The sequence below is a fragment of the Neolamprologus brichardi genome, chromosome 5 (genome assembly GCF_056152115.1).
Source record: "Neolamprologus brichardi isolate AB-2024 chromosome 5, ASM5615211v1, whole genome shotgun sequence".
In the NCBI taxonomy this organism is placed as follows: domain Eukaryota; kingdom Metazoa; phylum Chordata; class Actinopteri; order Cichliformes; family Cichlidae; genus Neolamprologus; species Neolamprologus brichardi.
The window spans coordinates 19,723,585-19,748,305 of record NC_142108.1 but is presented as its reverse complement, the minus strand read 5'-3'; the positions used below and the strand labels follow the sequence as shown (position 1 = coordinate 19,748,305).

The window sequence follows — 24,721 nt, the reverse complement described above, 5'->3', positions numbered from 1 at the left end:
ACAAGACTACTGGACACACAGGATGTGCAGTACTATAGCTCTAAAGAGCTGTGTGACTATTATTGCTGTAGTTTGGACAGCCCATTCAGACATTATCACGGGTTCCCTGCTTTCAGTGTTAGATTCTATATGTGTTTAGTATTATGAAATCAAGTCTTGTGGTGTTGAATTAGAATTATTAAGCTAGTGTGAGAGCTTCAAAGGAACTTTTGTTTTTGTTTTGATCTACTGCAAACTTTAACTTAATTTGCCTTGTTGTCACACAGATAAATGCTTACAGATATGAAAACACTGAGTGAACATGAATAAAAAAATCTCACTGGGTCGTGAACTCAGCATTATTCATGCTCTACTATTAACACTTAAAATTCCAGAAGATTCTGAATATTTGGAAAATGTGATGTGTTTATTACAGGCGGTGGGAATGCAGATGTTTCCTGATGTAAGTCATTAAAGGTAAAAACTGATTCTTCTGTGAGGCTTACTTATAGTTAGTGGCTGTGACAGTTGTAGCAGAGGGTGCGCGACAACTCTTCTATGCAATGTTGAAAGTAACATGAAAACTCACTAACTTGCAGGCGTCATGCTTTCTTTTGAGTAAGTTTACCTTTGTAGCCACCTGGAGTGTATGAAGGTGCAGAGCAGAGACGTTTTCTCTTCAATTTTGAGCAGGGACGACGCACACCGATGCTAAAGGTAGGTTCCCTCCCCCATGGGTGTGTCCACAGCCGGGAGACCTCAGCTTATCCACCTGCAAAAGCCGCTTCCCAGCACTACACACTTGAGCGTCGCTGCGCACGGTTGAAGATCTTCCCTTCTACGCACCAGGAACAATTCTTTCTTGGTCACCTTCTTGAGTGGAAAATACAGATTCTGTTAATGCGATTTAGAGATCACTTCAAGTTAAGGCGGCCGCTTCAAGTTGATTTAAACCCAAGCTTTATTTGGCTCTGGGATAATCGGGTGGGATCTGCGGCGGATACACTGATACTCCTGCCTGCGGACAGAGGAGCTCAAACAATCTGTGGATGGTTTTCAGTGCTGACCAGCTATATCATAATATCCTCTGGACGTCACCATACGGTAGGTCATAATCTAAGTGCTTTTCAGCTACATGACAAGTTAAATTAAGTATTTGTTTTCTGACAGATGCGTTCTTAAATCAATAGGAAGCCACATTTAATGGAATCGAGTAAGAAGAATGTCTCCGCTACATGTGCAAGATAGAATCTGTAATAAATAGAAGATGTATTTGAAATGTCTGTAAAATAAATTTTTCTTGAATATTAGAAATGAATGTTTCGTGTTTAGCACAAGCTTGCGCATATTTATATTTTGGTGTGGCTCTCCGGCGCGTGTGGGAGGTCGTTTTTAATGAGCGATACTCTGAAATACTGTTTTGAAATATTGCAACAGCGAAGGGCAGCGTGTGTTTAATCGCCAGTGCGAGTTTCTTTTAAAGACCTTAAAAGTTCTGACTTCGTGTGATGTCGTACCTTCAGAGGAAACGTATGTGCAGTTTTCAGCGGATTCTTTTTGACCGCTTAAAATCCCCGTTAACGTTATAAATGACACGTGGTTCATGTTCGTGTCCTCATAACTCAAAAGCCAAGTCAGCCTTTATTTTGGTTAACGGTCGGCTTTGGAGTTCTGCCCTCGGGGCTTAATGTGGAACTTGATCTTAAACCCTGACTGACAGTTTGACCTCATGCTCGGATCCGCGTTTACAACATCTGTGGCATGCGCAGACAATTACAGCAAAACACCTTCGCTAAAATTGTTTTTTTATTGTTTCCAAATCTGGCGCTTCAGATGCCATTTCTCATGACTTTTTGCGCTGGCGTTACGCGCATTTGTGCCGCCTGGTCCACACGCGGATACCTCTTCAGATTCTTTTATGAGGACATTATCTTCAGCTCTCTTTGTGGCGGATCACAGCATGTTGATGCGCTTTGTGATTTAGTCTGTGAGCACTGCCGGTGCGCGCCAGGCGTAAGGGGGCAGCTCCGTGTACAACGGGTGAAACGAAGCTCTCGCTATAAACTAACAGTTACTGTTTTAAACTCTTAAACGTTTATTTATACGCACGTTTCATTGCACTGTTTCGAAAAGTGAAGATCTGCAGAGAGTGGCTAGGGGCGGGCAGCGGTATTTGCAGCTGGAAGGAGATTCCACCCCATTCCCAGCTTAATAAAATGAAACGATCAAGGTGCGATTGATATATGATAGGCAACCAATATTAAAAAGGAAAAAAAATCTACATTCATTCATATCCAATTTTTTGCCATGTATCTCACTCATTGCTTGGTGTTCTGTGTGGTCTGACTTTAATGAAGGCAAAAGTAGCTGCATAATGCACCAATGATTGCAAGGAAACAACCAAATTACTTTAGTAACTACGAGTTGGTTACTGTACGAGTTTTGTGAATTGAAAGGGCTTTGCTCATTGTTTGATGGTCATCCCTGTCTGTCCCTCAGCTCCTGGATTCTCCTTTGTCCCTGTTAACAAACAGAGGAACAATGTTGTGGGACAAACTGTGCTGGTTGCTGGCCCTACTAGCTTTATCATCTGGGGGGCTGCCCCCTCCCAGCGAGCCCCTGTCTGCTCCCAGAATTTTCCTGTCCTTCAAAGGTAAGACATTCAAAATAATGCAGTGTCTGTGACCTAGTTGGTGTAGTTCTGTGTTTCTCTTCAGACATGCAGATTTGATTGCCACTTCGGTCAGCACTCTTTGATTTCTTGGGTTAACTGCTGGCACCAACTGAATTCAGGTCTTGGCAAGCCTGCCGTTTGTCCCTTCAGTGGTTAACACTGAGTTTGATTGTGTGATTGTGTGAGAGAGGCTTGATGAGCGGGATGAGGAGATGCGCTGCTGATTGTCCTGACTATTCAGGGTAAGAGAATATGTCTTCATCCAATCGCCTGGATGCAGTTTGTTCCCTAAACAGGCCTTTTTTGTGATCTCGGCTCTCTTCTGAAATCAAGTCAGATTTAACACTTGGCTGAGCACAAACTCAGGGTACACATCCAGCATGTTATGAATGTTAGCCAGTGCCATATGAGACCCTGTGTGTGTTGATCTGTCCCGTTAAAAGGCCTCAGTGGCAGTGTGTCGAGTGCTTTGTTATTCCATTGTTGGAATAGTCATTGAATCCATAACTGTTCTTGACATGTTATAGTACTTGTTTTATGAGATTACTGCACTTCAAATCTCATCTTTGTATTGGAAATTTGCCTAAATGTGATCATCTAGGAATGCTGAATGTAAAAGGCAAGCGGGGGGGGGGGGGGATTTCATTTTTCTGAAAATGAAATCACAGATATCTCAGACGGATAACTTATGTTACATGTCAAGTGTTTTTACAGCACTGGTGTTTGCTTCAATTTCAATTGTGTTACTTGACATTGCAATCTTTATGCTAAGCTGATTTTACAAAGCTCCAGGGGCTTTTCCGATTCTACAGTTTTTCTCCTCAGATATTTTGTTTATCTGTTTGTTTTTCTTCATCCCTCGAATCCCATCTACTTCTCTTTGTCTTTAATCAAGCTGGATTTCACACACTAATGGTCGCACATTTACTTGGTAGAAAAGAGTTCATTTATTTTCTACTTCTTTTAATGAGTTCCTTTTTGTTTTTAATTAGTTTTCGAGGTTACTTTATGCCTCACAGGGCAACTTCAGATAACTGAAGACTAGAAATGCACCTAAGCTCTGCATTCCCTAATTGTATTGGTTTTGCACAGTACCGCTGGGAATACTTGTGCAATGTGCTTTTATTAATGTTTTTTTTAACTCGTCAGTGTATCACACTAGCGCTACCATGCAAATATGTTCACTTTAAATATTCTCCGTATGATAACATCCAGCTATTTTAACAAGCATCTCAATTTTGGAGTTAAAATAAAACACAGAGATAGTAATGTAGGCTGCCAAGTGTTCCCAGCTGTTGTTTTTGTACTACAATGCTGAATTTGCTCATTATGACCCAGCTTCACATATTTATCCATAAAGGTTAGACAGTATCGTTTTCTACTGATTATTTGCATTTTGTGAAGCTGGAAGAGAAGATTTTGCTGCATTTGGCTAAAATCCAAGTTTGTTACAAAAAAACTCCACAATTTGTCTTTGCCTTTCAAATGTTTGCTCTCTATCAAAGCAAAAGACTGTGGGCCATACACATAGCTACACACAGTTGTGCATAATAAATATTACAATAAGATACACATACAACTTTAGTACTGCGTTTTATCCATTTACTTACTTTCCTTCAAACCCATTCTACATGCACTTCCACATATACTTTATTAACGATGAGATTTAACTGTGTCTTGGGACTGCAAAGAAAAAAAGTCCTACACTGTTATTGCTTGACTCTGGGCTTTTTTACTCGACCTTCTAATTTTTAATTTTGTTTTTTTGTGTTGTTTTGTTTTCTTAACTGTATGAATTGGTTCATAATTTCAGTTTCGCTCTCTCTGTCACATAAAATAAACAAAGGTTTGCCTTGTAAACCACCACTATGAACCTAAGCCGATAAGTCTGACTAAAGCAGCTACTGAGTATGTTAGGGCAGGCTGAGTTATTAACTGTGATAAGGGCCAAGTGTGCAAACAGAGGCTAAGACCAAAGGAATGTCCATTCAAAGCAGAACATCAACCCAGACTTCAAAAGAGCTGACAAACACATGCAGACACACACATAGCATGCATCACTCTGTCAAGCAGCACATAAAGTCCCCCTGGATCCTTTACTCTCCTTGTAACTGTAAAAAATGTGAATACTTTAATACTCCCATCTACAACAAAAGTCACATTTATGCAGTTATGTAGCTGCATTCTTTGTCATAAAGACTGAGCGAGATTGGGTTAGATCAGCTGCTGAGAACTCCTATATTTACTTTTAAACAAGGCCTATAATCACGTGCTATTTTAGTGTGCATGGCTCTGAGAGGTTGTGACCCTGCAAACAGAAGCCAGTCACACCCGAGGTTAACTGCCCTCAAACTGTGGGAGAATGGCACCATATTAACAAGTAATAGCTTGTTAGACTAATCCTCAGGCACATTTGAAAGTATTTAACTTTGTTTTTCTTCAGCCTCTGAACACCTGGGTGCAAGGTTACTTCTGAGAAGAAAGCAGCAGAGAAACAAAGACGAAGCCAGGCGGTCCTGTAATTGGACTAACTCTCGGGGACAGTCCTAATGTGGCTTCAGTCTTTGTACTCTCCCTCCCAAGCAGACTTTTTGTCCCATCTAATGAGTCGATGATTGTCACGCCTGAACAAAGACTTCATTATCTGCTCATCTCTCCCAGCAGTTTTCAGAGTGAAGATCAGAAATACTGGCATGTCCCTCATGTCTTTAATCTATGGATAATTGGAATTTTGTTGCTTGTTCTATTTCTGACTACACAAATGGAGTCCTTTCACTGACTCTTGTGACTATAGGTACATTTATATGGTACATGTCAAGAGAAATTTGTCCTACATACATTATCATGACATTCCTCTTTAAGACGATGGCATCTTTTTGACTCCTGTGTTTCAAGTAAGCATTTTAATAATAACCCTTGCTTCACCATGAGATAACACATCATTTTCAACAGATTATCAAAGGGACACTAATGAAACCCTTTTCCCCTTGCACCTCTTCCAACCTGCTTGCTTCTTATGTAGTTTTGACACCGGAGACAGAGCTAAGAGCCTCAGCCAAACCTGCCTGCAATCAAGTCTTAGCAATCAATGAGCTGCTGAAAGCTTATCCACAGCTAACCTACATGCTTGCACATGATCCTTGGCTGCTCAGGGTGGATATTAAGCCTGGGAATATGTTTTTGCCTGATTCATTTCAGTAGATGTTAAAAAAAAAAAACACGTGCAACCTCCTTCAATTGTCTTGTTCGGTCTCCTTCAATCAAAGGCAAAGAGGCTGCACCAAACCATCGTGTTATACTAGCAAATCACCGGGGAGATGGCAAATGCATTCAGCCAGCGAGTTTGTAATTCTAAATCTTCTTGCTGTTCAGTTACAAAACTAATGCCTTTAATTAGTTTTCTCATCAGACCACATTTCACATTACATTGGATGTTATTGTATTACATGCAGCATCAACAGAGATGTTAAACATAATTGATCACACAGAGAAGCGTACAGTGTACATTACCACAATACAATCATTAATTTAGCATTGAATAAATAAAGATTATCTCTGATAGTGAGGGGTGCTTATGTTATTGCTTTTCCTAGTGATGAATTATTTTGTGTGTGGAGCTATCTGACTCACCTAAAGGTGGAGGGAGCTGAGAGTCTTACTCTAAAGGGATAATTCAATTGATCTGAATGTGAAAGTTTTGCACAGAATCTTTAGTTCAGTGTGCTGCTCCGGGGTGACTCACCTGGTTTGTTGTTTCACTCTTTCAGATAGTTTTAAGTATTCACATCCTTTCCATTTCTTCATTATTTTTATTTGAAGCAAACTGGAGTTAGAAAACTTTTACATTTTCCTTCTACATTTTCTTCGCCCAATATCACGAATAAGTAAAAATTTAGAATTAAATCATTTGTATTTTTAAAGATAAGTGAGAATATTAGGCAAAATTGAAATTGCGAAGCTGATTAATGATTTTGGAAAGAAAGTGCAAATAGAAGCAACATTTTTGTCAAACAACTGACGTTTGTTTTTGAGACACTAGCTTGTAGTAGAAGAAGAAGAAGTAGTTTTTGGCAAACAAATATACACTTTTTGTCCCAACTAAAGTTCACATTTACGCTGCTCTAACCATATACAGCGTTCTCAAATTCAAACCCCGTGTGCGACTCTGCCTTCCAGCTGTGCATGTTTGCTTCTTTCCCAGCACAACGTCACTGGTACCTGAGGTTAACACGTTTAGCACAACCCTTCACTTCCCCAGCCGACATGAAAGCAAATTCTGTGTGAAAATGGAGGATGGAGGGTTCAGGGCTTTAAAAAAAAAAAAAAAAAAAAATTATATAAATGTCCCAAATTCATATTACTATTTAATTAGCTGAACTATTCTAATATACTCCACTCATTGTATGCATCCATGCAAGACTGCACCTGTTGGCAGTTTGTAGACATAATCTGGTTTTTTCTAGTATCTCCATTACAGAATGTCATGGTATCAAAAACGTTTCCAGAATGTAATATGTGCTGACTGTGGCACGCAAGCCCTCAGCAATTATTACTACACTTTGCTACTTTCTCTCAAGAGACGATGTTTGTGGAGGAGGGGAGGGATGTGCATCCCAGCAACCTCTGCTCTGCAGGATACATTCTGTCAAACTATGATTATTCAGGAGAGAAAAACAGAAGGCGACAGCTCCGGTGCTAAATATAGTGTCCTTCCTGTCTGTTTCTTTCTCTTTTTATCTTCCTCTCCTCCTCTGCCTCGTCATCCTCCTCCTCTGCCTTTACTCTACACTCACACCCTCTCTCTACTTGCCTGTTGATGAGACTGGCAGTGTGAGCAGCGGGAGGAGATCACCCCATGTGCAACCCACAGCAGGAGAACGTCGTTTTAGCACGTGCAAAACGCAAAAAAAAAGGGGCAGCTGTTTTGCCCAGACTTTACTTACGAAGAAGCTACAACGGTGAGCTAGCAAGTGAATGTGTAAGTGGGGAGTAGGTGGACATCTGAAGGCTAAAGAAGGTTTCACGTACCAGCTCAACTAACATGCAGTAAGTGCTGAAGCTTGAAAGGAAATTATATGTGTGCATTATGTAGCCCTTTTATAGTAATTTTCACTCTGTAAATTACTGGCTCCCCACTCTTTAATGATGCCACAGAGACTAATACACACACACATCATTGCTCTCAATGAAAGGCACCGCATTGAAAACATTTTCCCTCAATTTAAATATTTCTTCTGAGCTGGCATGCAGAACCCCCTGTCCCCCTGTGGTGATAAAAATGCTCAACATTCAAATGAAACTGTAATCACCCTGCTATTTATGATTCCTACTTTTAGGCATTTTAATCCTAGTTTTAATTATTTGTAGAGGGGAGGAGCACATATGATCATCTAGCTTCATCAAGATAAGCTTTTAGAGCAGATGCGACTAAAAATGAACATGCAGGGCACCCGGGCTGTATCTTTATGTCGTTTTTGATCAGAGTTGAAACTTTTTGAGTTACCGACTTGAGTTTTGCTATAGGTGCAGACAATGCCCTCCCTAACTATAAATTCACATATCTTAACCTCAATTTGGGTCTAACTATTTTCACTCCCTACGTCTGGGTTTTGTTTACTTTTTCCTCCTCTTCACTTTGCACTGACAGCTTTATGATGATGAAAATTTGTGCTTTGATAAATTTATGTTTTTGTGTGCATGTGCAAAGTTTTCTCTCTCTAAAACTGGTGACCCACAAAGTACACGTTAGACTATATTATAGTTAGAACTACATTGTAGGAGAGAGGCCTCGAGTTTAGGATTTTTCTTAACACTGTTGGCATTTTCATTGTTTTCTTTTAAAAAGAATCGCTCTGTTTGACCAATAAAAACAATTAAGTTTTATGGCAGCCTTATGAAAGGTTTCTACATATAATATCAACATGTATACATTATATTAGATAGAACGGTTAGTGTCTGTGTGCCACAGCTGATTGGTGCAAAATTGATACCATGATGAATTCAAGTTGCCCAAATTTTAGTCTTTCCACTGGACAATATTGACCTTGACTGCAACACTCATTTAAATTGCAAAATTGGTATCATCATACTATGAATCATAATCATTAGCTTTTGCACAATATCACTTTTGTACACATTCAACCTTTAAGCTTTGTGTTTGGATGTTTCTAACTAAGGATGCTCCACGGCTGATGTACTTAACTTGTGCGGCATGCAGGGGATGCATTAACAGCTGTTACAGTTTCGTGCGTTGTGTAAAGGGGGCAACACTCAGCAGGGACAGAAAGACAGTCACACTATGATGGATGCATCTCCGTGTGAAGGATGTGTAGGGGAGTGATAGAAAGTCTGAACATGTGTACATCCTGGTGTTTGTGTTTCAGGTCCCCGCTGCACTCTCTTTCTTTCTTTTATAATCGAAAAGTGGCAGACAAGATAAAAATAGATGTCAGACATATGTTTTTTTTACTCCTTCATGTTAGAGAGACATATTGAAGAAAATTAGTTATTGTAGCCTTTGTAAGGGATAGTTCAATAATAAGCCGGTAATTCTTGAGGTGCGATTTTAATCCTTATTAAAGGCAGATTATTTAGCAGGCTGTGATGAACCTCACCACCTGCAGAACGGGCGGGACGGCGAGGGAGCGGAAGAGGACGAGTGCTTAGAGATGGTGTTAGAGAGGATGCTGCGGTTTTCTTAAGATTCAGAGTGACAGGGAGGAATGGGAGAGTCTTCTAATATTCATTTTAAGTCCATGCGGTTATGTCTGCGTTGTTTGTTTGTGTGTGTGTGTGTGTGTGCATATGTGTGTGTGGGTGCTCACATGCTTGCAGAGCTTCCTCTGTAAAGAGCTGCTGTCTATGACACTGCTTTGGTTTGGTTGCCATAGCAGCATCTACCTGTCACTCCTCACAAACTGAATCGGGTTCAAATGATTCTCTCTACAGAGATGAGGTGGGATGCAATCACAGCTTTGTGCTTATTTCCCCAGATGTTTGCTGTCTCGTCTACTCTCAGGCAACCCTAAGGTAAAGCAGCAGCATCCAGTCTTCAAGGCTCAGTTAAGACAAATGAGACAATACATTTGTTAAAACAATAGACTTTGATGAGGTTGTGGTGTGATCTTCTGAAAAAATGGAGAATTGGGCAGCGAATAAATTAAGGATTTAGTTCTGTGCAGAGGCTCCACCGGGACTAGACTTGCTCTCCAGATGTGACTGAGGTGTGGGAGTCTTCACGGGTTCACAACTCAGACTGAAATTAAGGAGACAGGGGGTCAAGGGCACCTTTCTACTTGTTTATCTTAGACAGCTATCATTCATTTTTATTTGTCTGTCAGCGTTTGGATCTAGTTACTGCAGTGCTAGTGACCTCATTCCTATGGTGCCCATTTTGAAAATATTAGATGGTATACTTTTCAGGGTACATACATTACTGTCTTATATGGCTATATATGTATGTGTCTGTGTTACTAAATATAAACTACCTTGAATAGCAACGTAATGTTGCTTTATTTTTACTTTGGAAGGCTTTCAAACATTTAATATCCATCCATTCATTTTCTCTCGCTTATCCAATTCAGGGTTGTGGTGGGGGTGGAGCCTATTTCAGCTGTCACAAAGCAAGGGGCGGGGTATAGCTTGGATAGGTCAACAGTCTGCTGCAGGGCTAACTGAGAAAGACAAGCATTCACTTTCACATTCACACCTAATTCAGAATCACAAATTAACCTAACATGCATGTGTTTGGGCTGTGGGAGGTTGATAGAGTGCCCAGAGGGAACCCAAACAGGCCCTGGGACAAAATGCAAACTCTATACAGAAAGACCTGAGTGACCATAGATCTGATGAATAGCTTTTTCCAGTACAAATAATACATAAATTAAGCCTTTCAGATGTGAGTGAAATTTCCCCAAACTTATTATCATGTGAATTAGAAATTAGCAACTTTAATGTATCCCAAGCAATCATTAATCAACCAAAAATACTAAACTTTTGCTAAGAGAAGCATTCCAAGTGCAAGGATTTGTTGTTGTTTTAGCTTTTATCAATAGTATCGGTTATGGCTGAAACAGTAATATTTATAATCAAAACATATTTTCTCCAAAATTACTTTTGTTTGAGACATGTACATTTATCTGCATAGTACATTCTGCAGGCAACATTTATAATTGGCTTGATTGGTCAAGCAACACTTCCCACTGTACTGTTTGTCCAGTGTTCAAACCATTGCATCTTACAGAAAGGATTGATCTATTTGGATTAGAATAAAATCTTGGAGTCTTCATCCTTTTGGGGGGCTTTTCCTGTCAGCCTGGTCCTATCTGCAATAACAGGTCTGTTTGAGAGTGACTTTGCTTTAGAAGCGATGATGTGTAGAAGAGTTATCAGTGGTATCATGTGTCTAAGAGGATTTTCTGCAGCTGCATCACTCTAGTATTATCTGAATCTGACTTGAACTGTGATAGGTTCGGTTCCCCTGAACAGGTACAGATATGTTCAACTTTAATGAAATCCAGTTAAAAAAGAAAAACTTTAAAACTTCGTTTAAAGTACATAACAGATATCAGTATGCATAGCACAGCACTGTAGTCGCATACACAAGATAGTGACAAATAAAAGTTGAAAAATCAAAACGTATAAAGCACATAATAACGACTGTAAATGCTATAAAAGCCTTTTGAACTTGCCTTGTTCCAACTCAGATATCTAGGAGGACAGAGAATGCCAGATAAGGGTTGAGAGAGAAATGAGGATTGTCGGGAAGACAGGCTGAGAGGAGGAAAAGGTGAAGGGAGCAACAGAGCTGATTCAGAGAAGGCTCTAAGAGTGCTAATGGACTACAGGGCATCAGTGTCAGGTTTGCTATCTCGGCCCGAGCAGAGTGGATAAATGGAAGGATTTGAGAATGAAAAGGAGGAGAGGAGCGTGGGTGCGCAAAAGGCATACTCGGGTCGAATTTTGTGTCTGCTTCCCATTAGTTGTATATGAGTGTTGGATAAGATGGTTTGCTTCAGCTTGTGCCTTCATGGACAGCCTCCACAGGTCAGTCCTGTGCCAATGGCCTGGCTGTAACCTTGTGCTGCAAAGCCTAATGTTGGAATCCATAAAAACTGCTGTGTGTTTATTCACATGCACATATTGTCATACAGATTGGCTTAGGAGTGCTCTAAGAAATTTGGACTAAAGCCCCAAGTGTGTCACATCTCTTCATCGGCAACACAAAATGTTTTGAAAGCAAAGTACAAACTTGTACAAATATTTCACAACCATTACACATCGCCAAGTTGGTTTTATGGGAAATGCTTGCTTTCCTAAGTGATGGGCCAAAGCTGACTTTAGGCAGAAAGCCGAATAACATCAAATACCTGTAATCGTACGATTTATTTTTCTTTTGCAGGTGTGGGAGATGTAGTCTGTTAAAGTCTCTGAGTATACACACTGGATAACTACCAAGTAGCTGTCTATGTGATTGTGGCAGAAATGAGGCCTATGGTGAGTCTGACCATGAGTCTGTGGGAGGCTGCAGCAGTCTCACTATTGGATTAAAAAAGGAGGAGGAGAACATTCCTCCTCCTCCTGCCTCCTGTCAGAGTTGTATTTCATCATTTACTTACTAACCTCTCCCTTCATATGCTCTACATACATTCTCTCTGCATGATGCATAACTGGTGAAAACGGAGCCTCTGTCAGATGCTAACATCATTACCGAACCCACCTTCAAAGTTTGAGATGTAAATGCTCGGTAAATAGCAAAGCTTTCCTTGTCAGATTGATTTCGCTTGAATCGGATTTGTATTTCCTACGTTCCATTAGCTGCTTTGGCTTCAGGCAAGGAATGACTGAGTTTCAAGGTCAGAGCTTTGAGTGAGATCTCGCTTGTGTGGCCGAGAACCCCCCTGAACCCATTTAGTCCTGGAAGAGCAACAGAGAGGAACTGGGCACAATAGGAAGGGCAGAATGGGGTAGAACATGAGTTTTCCAAGCTGTGTTTTCTGGGTTTATACACTGATGTGCTTCCTGATAATGTGCTGATTGTGGATGGGAGGATATGGCCTCTCATCCGTAATCATTGTAGCGTTTGCATTGACGCGATGCCAAGATTTTTCTCCATGCCTGGCCTATTTACGCCCCTTTGCCTCCAGCTTTGTTACTCAGCCCTGTTCTCAGGAACCTTCTCTAGGTGTCCTTAATGGTATGTTGGCAGTGTTGTCCATGGTGTATGCGCCATATGTGTGTGCCTGTGTTACTGCATACATATGTATGAATGAGAAATGGGAGTAAGGGCCTCCTATGTTGCTGTTGTTATTGTTGTTGTTGGTGTCGACGCCTCACTCATCCCCGTGAATGGACTGCTTGGTCTCAATAGAAGAGGGGCGTTCATGTGGGTTGGGTCCATCATTCATTTACTTCATTCATGTCCCCAGGGAGGCAGAGGGGGAGTGGCATACAATATTGGCATGGCATTAACGCTCAAAGCATCTCTGTCTGTCCTTTGCCTCCCTTTGCTCACTCTCCCTCTGCCTCTCATCATTCTCGTCTCTCACTTTTTCTCCTCTTGGCACAAATGGCAAAACAGTCATTACTCAAAGCTTGGCTATGATCCTGGGCTTTCATGTTCTGTAGGATTTCATGTTAGATGGATTGATGCTCCTCTGGATCTTGTGCTTCACCACACTACAATGATGGAAGACCACAGACAGCCTTTCAGGAACCTTAGAAGAGGCAGCACCTCTTGGCACAAACACAGAGGCACAAACTATTTTCCATGGCTGACAGATTTAGTTTTAATGCGGTCAGTTCAGCTGAGAATCAGACAGAGGAAACAAAAAGTATGATCTCCAATCCAAATGACGCTTCGTTCAAGTGTTATCGTATTTAGAAAGCATGAGATGCTTAGAATTCATTCGCCTGTGGCTCTGATTACACGAGTGCCATTAACAAACAGGATTGGTGCACAGTGTGAAATTTACCATTTCACTACCGTGGCGAGATTACACCATCCTATTAAACCTTCTGTTCATGAGTATTCACAAATCATTGCAAGACATTATGAACAAATTAGACCCTAAAAGCAACAGGATCCTTGTTTGCTTTTCAACATTTTTTTAATCGCCTATACCACAATGCATGGTTTGGTTTTTAACTGAATTATGTTTATTTTTGTAGTGAAAACTAAATGGTAAATAGATACTGGTGCTTATATAGTGCTTTTCTGCTCAATTTAAGCTCTCAAAATGATTTGTTACTACAAGCCTCATGCACACACGTGCTTTTTTTCACTACCTTAAATTTTTTTAACCTAACATTCACAGACTTACTGAATCCAGAGTTGCCCATGATGAATCCACGTCTTGCCCACAGATGCTTTGACATACAAGATTAGTAGACAATCCCGAGTCACAACTGCCCCAAAACCACTGCTGTATGTGTAGTCAAGCTGATAGTCAAAATGTAGCACATGGGAGCAGCAGATCCCTGGGTTGAAAACTTGCTTTCTTGCTCTTTTCCTCAGCGCCTGTCCTTATGAAATAAAGGCTCAAATACCCCACAAAATTACAATGCTTCAGTTCCACAGAGAAGCCCAGCATTTTTACAAACACACAGGGTTGTCCAACAGGAAGTTAAGCCTAGTGGGTGTTGTGGACAGCAAAATGAAATTTCTGTGTAGTAGACAAGATATAAATAATACAGTATGGAGTGCATGAGAAGTGTAATTTTTCCCTTAGGATGATGTTATATTATAGCTTCCTCATGCTCCAGTGCTTCAAGGATTTTAAGTGTTAAGATTGCCTAATATAACCTGAGTGAGTTATTTTTTTTTATCTGAAAGTGATAATGTTTTGTAAAGGTTATCTCAACGCTAAAGGTAATTGGAAAGGTCATTGGGGGAAAAAAGCACTAAAAATATTTCCTCAGTTATGAAAACACATAAATTGTTAAGATAAGAAACTAGCTGCGGGGATTATGTATAGCCTCGCCTACCAAATATGAGATAAACTGCGCAGCATACACTTATTGTGTCGCAGTAGTCTCTTGACAGCCTATTTTCAGATTCAGTTTAAATATCTTTGTTGCAAAATATTTTTCTATTGGAGGACCCAGTTGCATGACAATCAAAAGACTATCCCTCAGCTCTCCCAGCTCTATTATGTGTGAGCGCTGCGAATGATTCACTAGTTCTTCAGATGATCATAACCAGACTGCTGGAAAAGCTACAAGAGAAAATATGGCAAGCTGCAAACAAACAAATCTCAGGCACAAAAAAAAAGAAAGAAACTTGTCTGCCGTTCAGATCTGATGAATGAAAAAATGATAACGAAGACAGGCGATGGGAGTGTGAGTGGGTGAGAGGGGCCACTCATAAAGGAAAAAAGTCTCTCTCCATTCCTGATGTAGAATAGTCTGTGTTTGGGTTCCTTATCAGGGCAGAGCGGATGGCTAAGCACTGATTTATGACAAGGTATGACAGTGCAAGATAAGAGCATTTTTAGCCTCTATGTGTCTGTGCAATCATTGGCCTCTTTCAGCACCCCATGCAAGGAGGGATGGAGGGTGACTGTGACCAGCATTTCCCACTGTCACGCAAGGCGCCTCCTTCCAACTGATAAGCGCCCTACCTTCCTCTCATTCTGTGTTGCTCTTCGTGTTTCTCTATCTGTCGTCATCATTCTCCTATCAAAACATGTGCTTCCAGCTAATACTTTCTTTTGTTAAACATGATGGATGTAAAAGTGCAGACGTATGTACGCTGCGACATATGAGCCTAAACCCAAATAGCTACGAACCACTGAATTTTAAAGCACAATGTAATGTGCTGGTGGAGGCTTAACTGTGTCATGACTGCTTAACTGCTGAAAAGGTCATTTCAACATTTCTTATCTACCTCCACTGCATACTAAATCTCACAGAGCAGAACCGCCAACAATAACATACCAGAAAATTCTTCACCATTTTCTGATCCGCTGCATCCAGAGTTTTGTTCCACATGGTGTATGTAATTGATAAAGCTTGCAATTTGAACACAGGCCAATCTCACTTGCCCATTTCATGCCTGGAGTGCAGTAATTGCTGCACGGCATTGACACGAAGGTCTTATGTGACAGGCCTTGATGTGGGCTGTGTAGGGCAGACAAGTTATCATGTATCTGTTTTTTCTATGATTTTATCCATCTGTTCTCCATTCCTCACTTTGAACTCTGCCAATTTTGATACCTCTGCCTCCTATATCTGCGAAAAATCTCACCATTTAGTATCACAGTTTCACTTGGGAAACTTCGAATGAATTTGAACCTAACCATAGCTATTCACACATTGTTTGAGCTTTGTTCTTAAACAGACACCCCCTGAATGCTGACCCTCGTGGTCATGGGTGGGAAAAAAAGGCCACGAGGGTCACAAGGTAGGATGTCCCAGCTGTCTATCAAACATAAAAGCTGCCAAATTACCAAGCACTGGTGTTTAAGAATTTCAGAGTGTGTGCGCCAGTCCGCAAGAGAAGCAGAAAGGATCGTGAATTACACAGACAGACAGTAATCTATAGGTCTGTCAGCCTGTCACTCAGCCTGACCTTGGATAGCTTTACTTTAATTGCAGGGTGGTATGAGAGAGTGGGGCCCACCTTCAGCAGACAATTCACTTTATCCATTAAAGATATAATGGCTGCCAACGTGTTTCGTCTTGAAAGACATTTTCTGCTTTTAAAGCGCATGTTTAACCTGCTGGAATGTAAATGATCATTTTTAGCCTGTAATTATTTTCTGCAAGGCCCCTTCATTTTTAAATAATCCAGGTCTTTCACTTCAGAGCTTAATATTTCTGTAGTCACATGTGGAAGTTGATACTGCTTGTCAGAAAAAGGTAACACTAAAGCTTATGGCATTGAAATTCACTGTTTGTCTGTCAGATTATAGTTCCACCTGCAGTCCCTGCTGCAACTGTGATGTATTTTTGCACTTTAAAGTTAGGATTAGCTCTCCTGCCACTGTGTCATTTTGTTGTCTTTGCAGAGACCCTTTGTAAACTACAGATGCAAAACAAGCATGCATTAATAGATCTCAAAGATATCCCGAAACAGAGTTATTTCTAAAGCTTCTGTGCTCTACGTTTCTTTCAGTTACCCCTCCCCCCTTTCTGCTTCTACTCTCCTCTCCCCAACTCCCACATTCTTACTATAGCCTATGTCCATCATACAGGCGCTAAGAAAATATGAATACCCCTGACTGATGGTCATCATCTCCCACTTTGTTTTCCCCACTCATCTCCTCCTATTAATGCCAGATAGACTGACAGACAGCAAGTAGACAGTTAACACGGATGCTCTTTCACTCACAGCACCCAGTCAGCTAATTCTCACCAGTTGGCCTTCCTTACTTTCTTTTCTTCCCGCAGCTCTCACCAAACTTTCCCGCTGATCTCATTCAATGTCAGAATCAAACCCCCGTGTGCACGCATGTGTTTGTGTTGATGTGAGCCTGCATTGAATCTCTCTAATGCTTGCAAATGTACTAAAATCCAAAAAGGGTTAGTGTTTAAAGGGTGACGAACAAAAGATGATTGATGAAAAGAGGCAGTGGGATGCTAGACTCAGTGATAACTGCTGTTGTCTGCAGACAGAATATAAGTTTGTCTGAAGTGTCAGTCCTTGCATAAAAGCCAAAAAACATAAAAGAATCACAGAAGTGAAGGCTGCTGGACTTGGTAGACACACAACACAGAATCAGACGCACAGAGATATAGTTGCTGCCTCATTTTGGTCTTTTTCTCAGGGGGATTCAGTTATAGGAGATATTTGGTGTAAGCAGCTTAAATCAAAGAAACGAAACGCTTTAAAACAACATCAGGCATTAGTGGGGCTCAACTACTCTCGCCTCGGCCATAAGAAGAAGCACAATATTGTTTCTGGGCTGCTCCTGAGTAAAAGAAGCTCGGGTATCACCTATAAAAACTTTTCAGGGAATATATGTGTATGTTTGAGTATATGTTCAACTTTCAAGAGAATCTTTGCAGGTTAATTAACTTTTTTTTAGCCAATTTTGTTGTTTCAGTACTTGTACTTGGAGGCAGAGTTTTGTTTTTGTTGTTTTTTTTTCCTCTGAATGTAATTATCTTTACAGTCATCTTGTGGGATCAATGCCATTGATCTGCTGGTTGACCAGTGCATAGTCTGGCCTCTAATGGAGTGGATTACTGGAGGAATGTTATATTTGATTCGTCTGGGAAAGATCATCTCTTGAGGGAGTGTTTTGAAGAATCTTGACCTTCATGGAAGTGTCAGTCAATAATTGCTCGTAGTGGCAGCCCATAAATATTTATATTTATGGGAATATCTTTGTAATATATCTCAATGTAAACAAATGATCATTTATCAGTGTACTCCAATTCTAAACGAGACATGAATGTCAACAGCAGCTAATATCTGGTGAAATAACTTAGAGAAAAATTCAGGAAGATCCCCAGATGTCACTGGTGCTCATCCTCTTGGGGATGTGTGGAAATTTCTAGAAAATTCAATGAATATTTCATCCAAAGTTGAGATATTTCATACTGATATTGACTGGCCAATAGAATACCATTGTCATACCCAATGCTATTCTGCTACTGTCAAATAAATGGTGTCAGTAGTCTGTCAAGAATGTGACAGTGCAACAGATGGTGCGGGAAACATTTACAATGATATTTCCTTTAATTGGGCCCTTTAAGCTGGCTTCAAAAGGACACTAAGGTCTTATGAGCGTCCATGCCTGCTTCTGTCATTGCACCAAGGCGTAACTCCACAGTTTCTGAGAACAAAGCCTGTCAGACAGCTGAGGAGGTCCAAACTACAGCAGCCCATCGGACGACCACACCACACTGCTCAACAACCAGCCGCATGATTGTCGAGAATTATCTGGTTGTCTTTTGCCTGTCATGCAGCATTAGTGCACAAGGCTTAACTGGGGATGTATGGTGACACGTACCTGGTCGGGGGTAACCCCGCTATTGTGTAGCTGTGACGTGGGGTCAAGTGGATGTATGCAGCAGCAGGGTATGTGGCATAATGTCAACTGGGCTGATTCAGATGGGCTTCTGGCACTTCCACATCAGTGGGTTGTAGAATGATAATTTTAGAGATTTTGGTGGCCTTGAAGCTTGGCCTGTCTGATCATTGGGGTGTAATGGCAGTGTTATGTTAATATTACAATATCATAGTTGGTGAGTATCAATAAAAATACATTTTATGGGTTTTTTTTGTTGTTTTTTAATAAAAATGTCAAAACTTGTTCAAAAGGCCTAATGTTATTAGACATGCCACTTGAGAACCTTCTTTATACGTCTAATTTAAATGGGTGAAGAACAAGAGTGACAGCGGGAGCAAAATACATCTTCACTGAACACATTTCCTGCATTTCTCTACGTTTTCCACCTGCAGCATGCTGGGTGCCAAAGAAAAGAGAAAAAGATTCGGCAGAAAAAAGGCATTTGTTATCTCAGTGGGCTGGTATGCAGACAGAGGCTAGTGGATACTAGCAGGATCAAACAAGCCAAAGAATATGAGAGGTGTTTGAGGAAGCTTGATGATAAATGAAAATGGCGTTAAGCAGGTATGATTTAATGTAAATAGGGGTGGTGTAACTGCTATAATATATTTACTAGAGCTGTATACATATATCTTTAAAGAATTCCCACATTGTTTTGGGTGGTGGGCAAGGCTGATGGAAATGTTCAGTGTGAAGAAATTGTTGCTGGATGGGAACGTGATAAATGATCTTGAGATATTTGTTTACATGTCGCTCCTCTCTGGGAAATGATTTGGTTTCATTTTGTAAATTAAAGGAATAATTAAAAAGTCATTTTCTTAAAAATATGAATTTAAAAGTTTATTCGTTTTGATCCCAGCTGATATAAATTGTTGCATTGTTTATTGGCTTATCTGGACTTGATTGGACAATACTACAATGCTTGATTAATGCACAAAACCCTTTTTATCAGATTTGGAATGATATTTGTGGTGTCACAAAAGACTGTCAGTTCAGAACCTCAAATAAGCAGTGGTTTCCTCTGACCACCTTCCTCTGTGGACACTGTGGTTTTTAAACAATGCAACACTATTTTCTCCATTCCCCTTGAGAGTCCCGATTTCTACAGCCGCTAGATATTTTTGTCACTTACATTAAATCTTTAGGGGGATTTGCTGACAAAAACTTGTGCCTCCACTTTCCCACATATGGCTGCATGTGGAGTGAACTGGATTTCCAGAAGAGAAGAAGAATAAAGTCTCCAGTTTCTGTCCAAGATATTAGAGTTGGACTACATCATACCACGTGACCAGTTCCTCTGATGAGGCTGACCACCACCCAAGGGATTGTTCACCAATACACTGTTTGTTTAAGCCATAGTTTCTTAGATGCAAAATAAATTGCAAATTTGAGTCTAAAAATGAGTCTCCATAAACAAAAACGTAAACACAGACTTTACCTGGGCAATGAAGGAATACACTGATCTGTTGACCTTATGTTGCCACAACAGCTGTGATGTGTCCAAACCCGCAGGAGGGTCTTACACTTTGACGCTGGTAGTGAATCTTTTGGTCCTTTGAGTTGTGAGTTAGGGCCTCCATGGATCATTCTTGTTCAGGTGCATCTCGTGGTCAATAAGATAGGGATCTAGGGAGCTTGGAGGCCTGTCTGCCATAAAGGAGTGTGTTTATTTTGAATCAGTGTTTACATGGGTGGTACCTACCTAGAAGTAGACCCCACATGAATGTCAGGACCCAAAGGTTCCCATCAGAACATTGCATGCAAGATGATTAATGTTAATCACTTCTAAGCTCTTCACTTAGCCGTCAGTGTTTTTGTTGTTGTGGCTGATCTCTGTGTATTTGTGCTGTTTGTATATTGTTGATGAAGATCATACTTGCTCATTACTTTGTTGACTTTTGAGTCTCTTTTCCGTCTCTTGTTTTTTAACTAACCTGGCAGCTGAGGTCCTAATCAGTGTTTGTGTGTAGCTGGGCAGACAATCAGGGTGTTTTTGTCCTCACTCCAACTCATGATTAGAATTGAAGAGCCTCTGTGTGCCTTTGTGAGCTTTGTTTTTGGCCCTCAAGCAGCTCTAGAGGAGTCTCAGCCTCTCTGCTTTGGCTGTACAGAGGAGCTTTCATAGAGTTTGACTCAGAGTTTCTATGGCTCTCTCCTGCCTGCTTTGATAAATGGAAGTTCTTAGGTTCGCTGTCAGCCTCCTCTACCCTCGGGACTCCTCCTTCCATTCTCACTCCTCTACCGTAACATTTGCTGTTGTGGGTGAAAAATCACCATAGGGAATAGAGTAGATTCTCAGTGCTTGACTGAGAGTGGAACACCCGGAGAAGGTAGAGGTGGCAGTTGTCCCCAGTAGACCCTGAGTCAACACTTGCTGCTAATGGTCTCTCTAAATTTACCTTCTAATTACCCTCCTCTTATTGCCCCCAGCTAACAGCATACTGGCAATGACCTTACAACACAAGGAAGCCAAAAGACATGATGGAAATTACACTTTGTTCATTTCTGGCTAAAGTCAGCAGGAAGGGAACTGCTCCACTGACAACTTGGCTTGAGAAAGATGCAAATTTTCCTAATCAAATGAAGAATCAGGAAAAAACTATAAATAGGAATGAGAAGATTCCTTTGAGAGATCTTTATACATCTGGCTCTGTGTTAGTGCAGCTGACAAAGAGGGAGAGTATTTATTCTAAGTGCCAGGCCAAAGGTCAGCCAGGGAGAGGAGGATTTTTCACTCATTCACACCCGCTCTGTCTCATTATTCAGCCCTCTCCATAATCCTTCTAAACTAGGTTGTCACCACTGACCACTGCCGCCATCCTGACCAGCCCGCTGCAAGCGATGGCACAGCTACAACAACAAACAGCTTTATCAAAGCGTAAACACCATCCCAGCCATACGTGTACACAAACATTCATGCATACAGCAGCCAGCCACAAGAGCGCACAATGGTATGGCATAAAACCGAAACCAAAGTAAGGAACAACCAGTTATTGTCTTTAAAATCTAGAGATTAGCGTTATAGAGGAAGAGAGTCAACAAAATTGTGCCCTCCCCCATTCAGACTTTTCAATATCCCACCTCTCACCGGTCCCATCCTCTTTAAGCACCCCACCCAAACATCATCATGACCACCCAGCTCTGCTGATTGTAAGGAGGCCACTGTGAGCTTTCACCACAGACCCCTCATGTCCTTTAACCTTTCACCCTCAACTCTGCTGAGGACAGCTGTCTGTGGCACTGTGTACAGAGAGGAAAGCCAGCGTTCTGGACCGCGAACCGCCTCAAGCGTTTGTATTGGTTCTTTAAATATGTTTCAATCAAAACTCTTACACTGTGTTTTAAAAAAGCCTGAAGTTATTTTTGCTTTTTGACCCTTTAAAAAAGAAAATCAACAGTAATAACTGATTGATGTTTGCTGTTCTGTCTGAGGGTTCAAAAGCCATAAGGCAAGTCAATCCTCTTCAGTTTCTGGATGTAGTTACTCTTGTTTCTGATCACGTCATATAGATACCATATAATGTAACTTTAACAAAGGTCAGGTTTGTGGACCAGATACAGATGACCTTTGCTGTCAGCTGAACCAGGGATCTTCTTCTCCCATGTGCTTTAATTAACCTTTTCTGTCATCTGTAACAGCAGAAATAGATTTGTTATAATCTCTCATTTCCACTCAGGAAGTGAACTTAAATCAATCTTTCCCTGCCTTCGATTTGTGCAGTGGGAGACAGGTGTCTCTGATTTGATGTGAGGATCAGAGAGCTCTACCTCTTTCTCTGTGAGCACACACACACACACACACGCACACACATTAATACCGTGTATCAGTAGCAGACAAGCATGAAGAGCATCTGAGTGACAGCATCCGGAAGGTCTAAGATAAGATGTAATCTGGTGCCAATTATTTCTCCTTGACAGGCGCAGGTAAGCAGCAATCAGCTCCAGTGACATGTGTTGTGAGTCAATAGACCTTACCCCAAAGGGTGGTGAGAGGCTGATTATGAGGTTCTGAACTGAGGCAAACACGAAAGACAAACACCAAGTCGGGTTGAGCTGATAAGCATTCCCTTCGCTGTTCAGATGCTCTTTTATCCCCAATGACCTCTCCATTCTTTGCAAACACACAAAGACACACTGGCCCCAGACATTCAGTATTCACTTGAGAGATGCACTGAATGAAAGAAAGTCCTAGACTGCATGCGTCTTCAAGCAGATTAAAGTCTTCGAACCTAAATGGCAAGTGTGTCAGTGTTTTCCAAAGTAACTCGGCTAATCCACAGCTCATTTTTATTTATTTTAGAACTAGATATTTTTTTAAAAGTAAGCTTGCTCAAAAAATATTGACACTTCTTTTATCATATCTGTATGTCACATGGGCAGCAGATGAGTTTAGCTAGTGAAACGGCCTGAATTCCAGCATGTTTGTTATGTGGCTATAAGCGCACAAATAAACATGCTGTTGTTGTTTGTTTAATTTGTGCTCAAAAAGCAACACAGAATTTTTTTTGTTTTACTGGAAGTTGTTTGCTGTAATTTGATGTTGAGTATGTACAGTGTATTCGTCCTTTTAAAACCACTTTTTGTTTATATGGCGATAAGGTAAAGTGAGTATATGTGGACATTTAGTGGTTCATCGTGTTGTCAGCTTGTCCTAAATGTGGTATCCCTTGGATGCCTTGTGGGAATTTCCTCAGATTTAGCATAAACATCCACTTGGACTCAAAGATGAAGAAATCAGAATTTGGTGGTCAAAGGTCGGTATGACTTCATAGTATGTGTTTGGCTTGTGCTAAATTTACTCAAATCTAAAAAGATTAATAAGCGAAAGAAATGATGGCTTGTTGCATCCGATGTTCAAAGGTCATGTCTTAACAAAATTTTAACTGGCTGGTTGGGATGTACAACCACACCACACTAATTCTAGTGGAACATTTGACAGTCACAGACAAGCTAGTTTCCTTGCTTGCAGTCATTATGCTTAATTACTATCACCATATGATGTTTACCATGCTTACCAATGAAGTTGATCATCCTATTGGGACTCTAAACAGATAAAAGTGAAAGAGTATTTTCAGTAATCTTGCACAACTTGGATTGTCGATATGGTTACAGAAAAGCAAGTTCAGCTGTTTATAGGGTATTAATTACAGTGCTAGTCAAGGAAGTTTTACAGACAGTCTTATATATAAGTTACTTTTAGGGACACATCCTTGCACGCTTGGCTGCAGACAAGCTGCAACAAGGTAGAACCACACCTTTACTTTTGGAGAATGTGAACATAAGTAAATTTGGAAATTTAGACCACATGCCGGGAATGCCTGGGCAGGTATGCGGGATTTTCTGTTGCCTGCTCCCTCGTTCTAAGTGCAGATTGATTGTGAGGAAGGGGCTTAAGCTGAAAGAGGCATTAAAGAAGCAGTAGTGGTGTCTGTGTGGTATGTGTTTTATTATCTATTTATAGATACAAAACAGGGGTCATTTATGTCCTTTTGAGGACCCTGACTAGGGTTGATCCAGGAACAACACACCATGGTACAAATCCTGGCCTATAAAAAATAAAGTATATAAAAGCCTATATACCTTAGCTTCACAGCAGAGCAGAGGGATCACATCAGTAGGTGACTAAAGGATCAGTTGACTAGTCTGTGTTATTCACATTTCTGCAGAGTCGATTGAGTTTTGTTCAACAAACTGAAGGCAATTAGAGAAAGGTCATAGAGAAAGAAAAAGACAATGCTGTTCTGCCTGCCTGACTGTCTGGTAATTATTACAAAGACTTTGCTGGGAAGCTGGGTGATATACACGAGGTTCTGTGGTCTTTAAAAAAATGCAGGACCTGTCGCACTATCATTGTACTTGTGCCCTATCATTGCTGAATGTACCAGCTGGTGGTAAATTCAGCCATTTAATTCCATGTTAAACGTCTGTTTTTGGTTGTTTTTTGGAGCGTTTTTCTTTGCTTCAAACGACCATTTAGTCTGAGCTCCTTAACACACAGGAATGCTTTTTGAGAAGATGAATTTGTGCTGACAATAGAGTGTATGTGTGG

General features: G+C 40.8%; 1 protein-coding gene across 1 annotated transcript in view; it reads left to right on the top strand.

Moving 5' to 3' along the window:
• The first annotated feature begins 687 nt into the window (after nucleotides 1-687).
• The window catches only part of sema3fa (sema domain, immunoglobulin domain (Ig), short basic domain, secreted, (semaphorin) 3Fa), a 46,033-nt gene continuing 21,999 nt past the window's right edge, over nucleotides 688-24,721 (top strand). The window contains exons 1-2 of the mRNA XM_006783143.3: nucleotides 688-1,083; nucleotides 2,479-2,632. Of these exons, the coding sequence (XP_006783206.2) occupies nucleotides 688-1,083; nucleotides 2,479-2,632 (550 nt within the window). The remainder of the gene's footprint in view (nucleotides 1,084-2,478; nucleotides 2,633-24,721) is intronic.